The sequence below is a fragment of the Globicephala melas genome, chromosome 1 (genome assembly GCF_963455315.2).
Source record: "Globicephala melas chromosome 1, mGloMel1.2, whole genome shotgun sequence".
In the NCBI taxonomy this organism is placed as follows: domain Eukaryota; kingdom Metazoa; phylum Chordata; class Mammalia; order Artiodactyla; family Delphinidae; genus Globicephala; species Globicephala melas.
In genome coordinates this window covers 91613382-91624323 of record NC_083314.1, presented here as the reverse complement: position 1 = coordinate 91624323, position 10942 = coordinate 91613382, and the positions used below count along the sequence as shown (strand labels likewise).

The window sequence follows — 10942 nt, the reverse complement described above, 5'->3', positions numbered from 1 at the left end:
GGGAGCCTAAGGTTTCTATGGCATTGCTCTGGCCTGATCTCATGGAAGAGAATCCAAATATTTGGTGATTTCTGGTGGAGTTTCTGCCCCTTGGAGGGGTAAGAGGACTCCATAGCATGTTGCAGGAGGGGGCACATGTTGCAGGTCAAGAGTAGAGACGGCTGAGCAGGGGAGAAGGGGTACCTTTTACACTGACCTCCAGTTTACAGGCCCTTGTCAGCGCCAGATGCTGGGTGCACACCCCCTTGTGGTGGGAGGGGGAAGTGAGGCCGGCCCTAGGTTGTCATACAAGACTGGTTTCCCCTAAGAGGCAGGGAGCGCCGCCCAGTTCAACCTGTTTCGTCCTCCCATTTTCCTGCATTCCCTGAATGAAGCGCCAGTTAAGTTGTTTCAGCTGGAGGGATGACAGTTAAACTCAGACAAAGTCTGAAGGAAGCAGGGCAGTATCTTTTTCCCTCTGGCCCAGGGTTTGGGGGAGGGGACCCAGTGTGTGGTAGGAAGAGTCCTACCTGCTTTGAAGCCCCTTTTCTCCTGGGCAGCCTCACCTTATTCTAACAGAAAAGATTCTGTAGCTTGTTCCCTGCGGAAGCCTGAGGGTCCCAGCTGCTCTGCCGGGTCCTCCAGGAACCATCTGGGCCTTGGAGGCAGAGGTGTGTCCTCTCTGGCATCCAGGCCGGGGTGGGGTGGGAGCAGCTGGAAACAGAAACGGGGTTGGGCAGCTCAGTCTGCATGTCCACGTGACAGATCATGTGGTCCAGTTCAGCAGGCTGGGTGGCTCCTTGGACTTCACCCTGAGTGAGATGAGGCTTGGAGACTTATAGTCGCCATCCGGGGAGGGCTCAAAGCTGGGGCCCCCTAGGGCAGGGGAAAAGCCATGGATGGAGTAGATGCCAGGGTGGGCTCCAGGAGAGGCTGGTACCCCCATGAAGCCAGCCACATTCCCATGAGAGTGGGAGTATGGAGACATGCATGGGGAGGGGATGCCCTCTGGAGACATGAGGCAGGGCCCCCTGGGGCTCCCAGACCCTGGACTGGGCCACAGGGAGTTCTGCAGCTGAAAAGAGAGAAAAAGAAAACCCATGAATCAGGAGCCTGGGGGGCCCTCCTTACCTAGGGACTCTCTTCGCCCTTACGGCTCCAGAAACTTTACAAGAAAACTCCACTTGGTCCAGGTCTAGAATCTGCTCCCTCCTGCCCCCAACACTTGCAGTGGCATCTCAGAAGGCCCCTGCCATTACATCTCAAAATGAGATTTCCTCTGGTGATTCCTTTGTACCAACTGCTCTGCATACACCATTCATGAGACTGGTAAGAGCCCATTTTGCAGAGGAAGAAGTGATTTACCCACAATCACTTGGAGCCCTAATGCTGCTCCAGGTCTCCCTGGGACCACAGTTCACACTCTTGCTGGCTTCCCCACGGAATTGCCAGGCCCCGAGTCTCGGGGGGGAGGGGTCTCACCTGGGGATGGCTGTCGGTTCGGGGCAGCATGGAGATGTCATAGGCAGACGTGAAGGGGTTCCGCCCCTCCTGGATCTTCCCATAACGCTCACGCTTCCGCCACTTGGCTCTGCGGTTCTGAAACCAGACCTGGGGGCAGGTTGGGAGAGGTTGAGGGGGTGATAAAGCAGCCCTGAGGCGTGGAGCCCACCGGGGAGACCGTTGATGGTTGCATCCTCTTGTGGGGTGGTGGGGAGCCGGCTCCAGGCTGGAGGATCTCGAGTTGCAGGAGCTTATAAATTCACATCATCCTCAGGGCCAGCGAGGGAGCTGGGATGGGGCCTAAGAGAGGCCCAAGCCCAGAGCGGGTTTATTGGCCCCATAGGCCCTCCCCCGCTCCCGGGCTGAGTCACTCTCTGGTTCTCCAGCCTGGCTGTGTCTGGTAAGGGTATCGTTGGGGTCCGTGGCCTCAGAGGCCCTGGACCAGTACACGTATGCTGGGTGTCTAGCCCCCCTGCCTCATCCCTTTCCCAGTGTTCCCACCTTACCGCATCTGAGAAATCTTAAAGATATTTCTGTTTGGGTCCTGCTTCTGCTTAAACTCTCAGAGGCTCCCTGGAGACCTCGGCCGAGAGCCCAGCTCCTTCACAAGGCCCCTTGGCACTGACCCTGCCCCTCCCCACAGCCTCATCTCCTGTCAGGCAACAACACTCAGTTCTTCTCGATTCTTCTTAGCTGCCTCTCACCCCAGCTTGCCTTTAAAACACTGCTCTCTTACTCCTCCTGCCTTTGCCCACGTTTTCCCTGCCTGCGCTACCCATCCCCACCACACACATACATCTGAGCTGCGCATCCTCCACTGGACTTCCTAAATACGCCAGCATTGCTCTCATTATACTTACCACATCCCACTACCATTATCTGGTTTGGAATCCGCCTTTCCCATTCATTTGTGAGCTCTTGGCGGGTGGGGTGGCATACCTGTGTGCTGTGCACATATCTGGGGTGGATTTGTCATCTGGTATGTGCCCTGTGTGTGTTGGTGCACGTATTGTGTATTTCTATCATTTAATAAACTTTTATGTGTCAGGCTCTAGGCTAGACATTGGCAATATCAAAACCAAACCAAACCCCCCAAATCCTCCTGCTTTCCAGGGATTTAGCTGGGAGCCACAACAAAAGAAGCTGCGAGTGTGTAAAAGTAACCCTACCTGAGTCCCTCACTCCCCACACCGCCTCTCATGCAGGCAGGATCCCAGAGCAGGCCTGGGGCAAGGCTGAGGAAGGACCCACAACCGGCTCTCCTTTCCCTACTCTCCCTTCCCTGCAGGAGATGAAAGAGCCTGGAGTTGCTGATCACTTTTCTGGGAATTCTTCCCTGTCACCACCCCGCTCTCCCCTCCTCGCTCTGAACCTGCCCCCTGCACTGTCCCGTGGGTGGTCCCCTTATTCCTCCCAACGGGGTGAGGTCTATGGGTGGTGTCATGCGTCTGCCAAGCATCCCTACTCTTGGGCTTCAATCATCACTGAAGCTTCTAGACTAGGTCTGGGGGGCCTTGTGGCCACGCCTCCACGCTTTTAGGGTTGAAAAGGCCTAGAAGAGCAGTGGGGGAAGTGTGCTTCGCTTCCCCAAAGCAGCTGCACCGGGGCAGCTATTCAGAGTCCCCCCACCCTCACTAAGGCCTGCTGGGGTGTCTGGATAGGCGACATTTGGACTTCTATGGCTTATGTGGTCTGGGGTTACGTTGAATGCTGGGCCTCTTACCCTGATGGCCCCAGGCCCTGAGGAGCCCTGAGGAACAGTTCTGGAAGTCTGGTTTGGGTTCCACCTGGTAGGAACACGGAAGCAGGAAGACCCAGCAGAGGAGGGGAAACAGCCCAACTCCCTCTGATCCTATGTTGAATCCAGCTGTAGGGCCTTCTCTGCTAGGCCGCAGCTGGCCTCTTTATAGACTGACTGCTGGTTCCCATATTCTGCCAGAGCTGGCCCCTGCCCCAGTGCCCTCGGAGCCTCTGGAGGGGCCCCACCCAGATTGTGAGTCTCCTCTGCCGGGAGAGGGACTGTCCTCTGCTTAGAGGTCACCTCCTCACCTTTCCCAAGAGGCCCAGACCCAAGCCTTCTCCCGGTGCCTCTTATTTGGCTGCTGCATGTCAAGCAGGTTCAGAGCAAGGCAGCAGTGACCATCTTCCTCTTGGGCCAGACGCTTACTGAAGCCTCCTTTTCCATCCCCACCCCCTGTCTGCCACCTTCATGTTCTTGCTCGCTTCCAGCATGCCTTGGACATGGATTCCCTTCCCTCCGTCCTTTCCCAGCATTCCTCCATCCTCCCACCCCATCCACACAGGCTGGCCTCCACCCTAGTGAAGCTGGCAACAGCCCCATCCCGCCCCGGGGCCTGATTTCTGTTGGGGAAGAGTTTGTTGTGGGCAGGGGCTCCCGGTCAGGCTCTCCCAACCACAGTCTGGGAGTTGGCAGGACTGAGGTCACTGGTTCAGGATGGCTTTAAGCATCACCGATCCTGAGACCCCCCCGGCGGGGACCCTCCCCACTCTGGGCAGCTACCTTGGGAGAAGCCCGGATTCGTGTTTTAGCATTTCACGTCTTCCAAAATGCACACATCTGTGATCCTCAAAGATACTCCTTATGTAGGTAGTACTATCATTCCCTTTTCTTAAATTGGGAAACCAAGACAGAGATTCAGTGACATGCCCCAAGTCACCTGGTCAGCTAGAAGTGGCAGAGTTAGGACTCCCATACAGGTCTTTTGACTCCAGGAGCCTGTCACCCCCATCCCCTGCAGGAGCCTCAACTTGGGCCGCGAGCCTGTGGCTGCAACAGAGCAGGGCGTGGAGGGGAGCCCAGGAGGGCCGACGGGGGCAGGCCGACTCTGTGTGGTACCAGCGTCCACCTCTCCCAGCCCCTCCGTGGCCCAGCTTATGGTCTGGACGGTTGAGGCAGCCAGAGAGCCCTGTGGCCGGGGTGCCCTCACCTGTACCCGGGCCTCGGTGAGGTCCGTGCGCAGAGCCAGCTGCTCCCGGGCATACACATCAGGGTAGTGGGTTTTCTGGAAGACTTTCTCCAGCTCCTCCAGCTGGAACGTGCTGAAGGTCGTGCGGTTACGGCGCTTCTTGCTCTTGTTCTTGGCCAACTCCATGGAGTCAGGGAGTCCCGGGGACAGAGGGACACGCAGGCTGGCCAAGCAGGGGCCTGGGGAGCCTGGCAAGTTAGAGGGCCCGTCTCGGGGGCCCCCTCGGCAGTCCAAGGGCAGCTGGGGGAAGCTGGCAGCTTTGGAGGCCTTCTCCTCAGCTGCAATGGAAAACACAAAAAGGAGGATGGAAACCGAACCGGGGGGTTTTGTGGGTGGAATAGAGGGAGGGGGAAGAACGTTGACGCTTCAGTCCCCGCCTCCCCCTTCCTTTTTCCTCCCGTCCTCCTGGCAGCCACCCTTCAAGGGAGCCTGGCATTCGGAGGCCTGCCTGCTGAGCCTCCAGCTGGGGAGGGGGCCCTGGGGAGCCATGTGCTCTGTGGTCTGGGTGGATCTGCTGGGGACGGAGGGGGGTTCATTTCGGGGAAGTATTCTGTGGTGGCGCGTCCCACAGGGTGTGGAGGTACCAGGATGGATGCCACGGCAGGGCCTAGCACAGGGGCGGGAAGTGGGGGTGGCCTCCTTGACCCTGACTCTGCAGGCCTTGGCTCCCATGCCCGTGCCTCTGCTCCAGGACTGGATAGGGACAGGGGTGCTCAGACCACCTTTGGCCGATCTGGCTGGGCCTTATTCTCTGAACCCCGAGTCTCAGGACAATGTCAAGTCCCCCTGCCCTGGGGTATGAAAGGCAAGATGGGGCAAAGAAGCTTCAAGAAGGATTGTCAAATTCCTCTGAAAATACTGATGTTTGGGCAAGGACTTAAGCTCCAGCATTAGAGAGCAGGAGATAGAGACAGGCTATGCTCGGAAAAGGAGAGGTAGGGGACAGTGGAAACAGGGCACAGTTCCATAGCCCATCGTTCTTGTCATCGTCTGCCCCTCCCCTCCCCAGGAGTTTCTGACGGCTCCCCCACTGCCCACGATTAACAAGCAGCCCCACTCTGACGTGCTAGCCCTCACTCAGGAAACTTAATGGAGCTCTGCCACAACTGGGGCATGGTGAAAAATAGGTCACCCTGATCACCCCGCCCTCTCCCTCTGGCAAGGACCCCCAGCAGCGTCGCCATGAAATCTCTTCTTAACAGTCCTCTGGGATGGCAGAAGCAGCGCCACAAAGATGTCCCACTGATTCACACAGCCTCTTCCCTGGCCCCAGGCCCATCCCCAGGGGGGCCTGGCCCCCAGGAGGCCCAGTAACCTAGCACCAAGAGGCAGTTTCTTCCCAGGACTTACAGCTTGGGGGGTGGGGGCGGGGGTGGGGATAGAACTGGAGAGATGGGCTCTGGGGTTCTGGATCTGACGAGTCCCTGTCTGCCTGTGGAGGACAAGTTGGGCAAGGTCCCCCCCAGCTGGAAGGTGGTGGGTGACCTCCCAGGACCACCCAGGCCGTGAAATAAGCTACGCTTCGTGAGTGTGTCCTGGAGGCCGGGGAGAGTCAGGTAGGGCCCGCTCTCAGGCCAGTGCATAGTGACAGCCCAGGCACCAGGCTTCTTTCATAATTCAGGTGGAGCATAGGTGGGGAAAATGCTTCAGTCCCTGACTTCTATTCCTGGGCAACACATTTTGGTTCTGGGGTAGTTCCACCTGGTAGGACCTGAGGAAGGAGGACTCAATGGGAGTTAAACCAAATAATTTTAAATGGTCGGGAAGACCAGGGAGACTGGGAGGGGGCACTGTACACACAGCAGGCCTGAGAGGGAGGGCTCTCGGTATCTTGGATTCAGAGGGAGGGACAGCTGGACTCCAGGCAGAAAAGGGCGAGGGTGGCTCAGGGACGGGGTCAGAGGAGCACTGATGTCACTGCAGAGGGCTCCCCAAAGCTCTGGGGCTGGCTCATCTGCCTCTTGGGCCCTCAGTGACTATCTCAATAGGATCTGCCCAGATTGGAAGTGATCAGACCTGGAGCTCTGGGACTTGCCCTCTTGACCTTAAGCCACCTAGCTACCAGGATAAAGGATGAAAATGCAGCAGGTCCCGTCTCAGAATAGCTATCTAAAAACAGAGCCAAGCCTGCTGGCCTCCTGGGACGTGGCCTCCCAGGACTGCCCATTCTGCAGCCCTCTCAGACGCCCACAGAACTTCTTCCCTTTTCACTGCCATTGTCCTGGAACCTCCATCCGCCTGGAGGACTCCAGTGTAAGGGCAGCAGTCCCCCACTTTGGAGACAGGGGCACGCCTCATAGAACACCAAGCGGCCTCCCTGAGGAGCAAGGCCCGGAAGAGAAAAGAGATGGAGGTGGGCTAAGCGAAGGGCAGCGATCAAAGAAAGGCAGAGCAGGAACAGAAGCCAGCAGCTTGAATCTAAGCTTATCAGGGGAAAGGTGCACTGTAAGCCCGGTGCATGTTTAAGATGTGCACAGGCTCTGTACAGGAGTCACTTGCACCTGGTGGGGACACTGGGTGATTAAGAGGGTAGTGCTCCCGTTGGAGACAGGAAGCCTTGGAGCTCAGCACTGGGGTGTCCGTGGCCTGCACAACCGCAGAACCACAGCAGCAGTCTGTTGGGCCTGAAAGACAAGAACCAGCAGAGCTCTGTCCCTGACTGGGCTCTCACACCCCGGGCACTCCCCCACGCGGGGGGCTGCCAGAGCCCCTACTAGCGGCTGCCTCGAAGCCTTGGCAGCTCGGGAGCCGCACGGCTCGGGCTGCCTACCGGGAGCCCCACTGGCCCCATGGATGGCGTCCATCGACGCCGCAGGACCAGCCATCCGGCTTTCAGCTTTCGCGGCAGCCTTGCTCCGCGCGCGCCCTTTCCCAAGCGACCCGCAGAGCGCTCTGAAGCCTGCGCTTCCGCTGCTCCGGCTGAATATCCGAAGCTGGTGTGGACCTACACGCCGTTTGTAAACCCCCAGTGGGGCCTTGGTGCTCTCCCTCGAGGTTCCCAGCCTTGCCCTAGAGGCCTCAGCGGGGGCCAACGGCTGAGGACTCTTCTCGAAGTCCGCGGCCGGCCCGGAGACCGCGGTCAGCCTGGTTATCCGGCTCAGGGCCTCAGCGGCGGCGGGCGCGTTCCGAGATCAAGAAGCCAAGCTAGGGGACAGACCCCGGCAGAGCAGGAAGGAACAGCCAGGCACTTCTCCGTCCCTCTGAGCAGCCACGCGCTGAGGGCGCGAAGATGGCTGGCGCCGCCAGGACGCGACCGCGGTGCAGACCAGGGCTGGGCGCTCTCCGCACAGGGCGGCCAAGGGCTGGAGAGGAGCGCCGTGCCAGGCTCTCGAGCGCGCAGTTGCCCGGCCTCGCAAGGATCGCGCAGCAGATGGGCGCAGCTGCGCGCTCACTGGTCTGAACTGGAAACGCTCGGAGCTCGTTATTTTAAAAGCCAAGAAACTAAGCGGGCTCCCTCTTTGACCAACATTTCCCACCAAGCAGACCGCGGGCCCCAGTCCCCGAGGCTGTCCCTCCCTAGCAGCCCAGCTCTGCCACAGGGACGCAGGCCACCCGCCCGCCTGCCGAGTTCAGGCCAGGGCACTGAGGAATCCAGTGGCGGCCGGGGTCTCTACCAGACTCGGCTCGCACCCGCCGCACCTCCTTTTCGTTTGGTCTGTCCTCTGCTCAGCTGGAATCGTTAATTTCCTTCTCCCACTTGTTCCCATTTTGCTATTTTCTACTCTTTTAGGATGTCCTTTTTTTCTTTCGTATTGTCTGCTGCTTCTCTCTTCCTCCGTTCCCTCCTTCTCCATTTACCCGCTTCGTTCGATCCTCCCCTTGCTTTCTTTTTTTCATTCGTTCATTTATTCCTTTCCGTTCTGCCCAGTTCGCCGACCGCCTTTTAGCTCTCCTTCTTTCCTCTCTCCTCTGTTGTTTTGTCCAATTTCCTTTTCCCTCTTTTTGGTGGTTGTTTACACTTTTTGGTTTTCTTTCCACGCATTTCGTTGTGAACACCCTCGCCGTCGCTAGATTCCTCCCCGCCCGCTCGTTCTGCTCCAGCGCTCTCCGTAGTTTGCTCGGCGCTGGGGCCGGGGCCGGGGCCGGTCGCGATCCTGGCGGTCAGTGCGGGATCCGTCGCGCCCAGCAGGGACTCGGACCTGCAGGGTGGGTCCTGCCGGACGTGGCGCACCAAGCCAGGCCGGGTACCTGTCCCCGGCGGTGCTCACGGCGCTGCGCGGCCGCCGCCGTCTGTCTGGGATCAGAGGAGCCAGGCCAACTGCTTCTCATTAAGTCCCAACTGTGGTTTTTATCAGGAGAGCCTCTTTCAAAGGGCACAGACACGAAGCTCCGCGGACTCGCTCATTTCCTCCGCTGACCCCCACACACCTCCCAGCCCTCCCCTACACATTCCCACCGCCCCGACTGGGCGAAGGCCCGAGCTGCCTGGCCTCTCCGAGGAGGCCCGCGAGGCGCCAGCGGGGCGGAGGCGGGTTGCAGCCGATCTCGGAGGATCCAGCTCTGGGCCTAAGCTGCGGGATGCGGCAGCAAAGATGAGGCGGGCGCGGGCACCGACATTTCCACAGGTCAGCCGGTGCAGCGGGCGGCGGCGGGGTTGCGAACCCGCCCGCCAGGCCCCGGAGTTCAGGCGCGTTCTTGGGAGACTGAGCGGTCCAACTGGCCTTAGTGAATAGGGCACTGGCCCAGGAGCCGGAGGCACCCAGGGGTTAGGCCCGCTCCCGACGGCCCCGCGGTGACGATCCAGTGCGAGGAAGCCAAGACTGCGAGAAGGGCGGCCATCGCCGTGCATAACGACGGGGAGGCCAGGTTAGTCTGGGAAATAAGAACACAGTTATTCCGTATTGAGAACGGCCCCGGCACTGCGGCACTAGCCGCGGCCACTGCGCCGAGCGCCTAAGGCGCAGGCAGCAGAGCCTTTCCCGGGGAGGCCAGGCCGCAGCCCTCGGCTGAGTCCCGGCTTGGCCACTGTAGGTCGGGGCCAGCCTCAGGGCCCACAGCGGGCGCCAGACACAAAAGCCGCGCTTCTCTCCCCGTATGCGGGCCAAGAGTTAAGTGTGGCGCCCGGGTCCTGGGCCCGGTCCGGGCTTCTGGGTCGGTGTCAGTTCCGGCCAAGCACGATCTCTCTTTCCCGGTTCCGGCCGCCTTCGGGCCCGAGTGGGCCCCGGGCCGTCGCCACTCCACCCTCTCTCGACCTCCCGCCTCCCATTCCCGCCACCAGAGGCACGCGTGGCTCTGCCTCCCGCACCGCGCTGGCTTTCGCCCGGCCGGGACCAGCACCGGTCCGGCTTCAGAGGGAGCCGCGGCGAAGGGCGAGAGAGGTAAAAAGTTAAGAGTAGGCGAGCGGGAGAGGGAAGCGGGGAGGCCCCTGCGGGCCCGGGGATGGAAGACGGAGAGCTGGTAGGGGCTGCGCGCTACGCCCCGCGCCGCGCTTTACCTTCCGCGGGGCCCTCGTAGAAGTGGCCGCCGTTGAGCGCCGGGCTGGGGCCGAGGTCCTGCAGGTACTTGGCGGGCGGCTTGGCCGGCTCCGGGAGGTAGGGCTCCAGGGGCCCGCAGGCCGGAAAGCGGGTCAGCCGCGGGCCGCGGGGTGGCGCAGGGTGCAGGTGAGGCGCGGCGGCCGGGGTCCCCTGGGGGCCCGGAGGCTCATCCCCGGCGGCCGCGTAGGGGCGAGGCCCGGGCCCCACGCCGAAAGGCGCGCAGCTCTCCGGGTCCATGCCGGCTCGGGGCACACAGGCCGCCGGGGGCTCCGGGGCTCGCGCTGCCCGCGCGGCCTGTGAGCGCCCGCCAAGGGGGAGGGACCTGGGCGCGGGGGCGCGGAGCCCCCGGGAGCGGCGCGCGCCGCGGGGGGCGGGGGACAGGGGAGGGGGCCGCACTCTGACTTAATGCTGGAACCATCCACGTCACGTGCGGCCCCGCGCGGGTTAACCCCTCGGAGCCCGGGAGCCCCCTGATTCACTCCAGTCGCGGTATCAGAAGCAGTTGGAGAGGGGGAGGAAACCACCCCCTCTCGAGGGCAGGGTCCTTTTTGTCTGCCCATCTTGGTGAGTCCCTTGTTTAGAGCAGCACCCTTGGCCCTGATATCTGGCCTGGAGGCTCTTGACCCTGGAGGGGTGAGGCAGTTCAGGGATAGAGACCACCTCCACCCACAACAAATACTTTTAGGCCTGGTCTCCTGACATTAGCCTGGGATAATGGCCAGGCAGCAGGTAGGAGCTGGGCTGGGACTTTATCTAACTCTCTTTACTGGGAGTTGGAAAAACTTGCCTCCAGCAAAAACACCTCCGTTAGAGAGCTCTTGTTTCGGGGAGAGGAGGGGAGAGGAGTCACTGGGAGTGTTGTGTGGAAACAGCTCTTATCTGGCAATGAGGGTTGGGAGCTGGGCACGATCATTACTTAGCTGTGGAGCCTTGAACTAGCCACTTAGTGTCCTCATCTGACTGTGGAGGTTGGACAGAGTCAATCCTCATAGTCTTTCT

The 10942-nt window shown here is 60.5% G+C and overlaps 1 protein-coding gene across 1 annotated transcript; it reads right to left on the bottom strand.

Moving 5' to 3' along the window:
* Positions 1-562: 562 nt before the first annotated feature.
* ALX3 (ALX homeobox 3) lies at positions 563-10180 on the bottom strand. The gene is made up of 4 exons (XM_030868970.2): positions 9904-10180; positions 4431-4747; positions 1462-1590; positions 563-1054 (listed from the first exon to the last, which is right to left on the bottom strand). The coding sequence occupies exons 1-4, from the start codon at positions 10178-10180 to the stop codon at positions 746-748; spliced, it is 1032 nt and encodes a 343-aa protein (XP_030724830.1). The 3' UTR covers positions 563-745.
* Between the last annotated feature and the right edge of the window lie 762 nt (positions 10181-10942).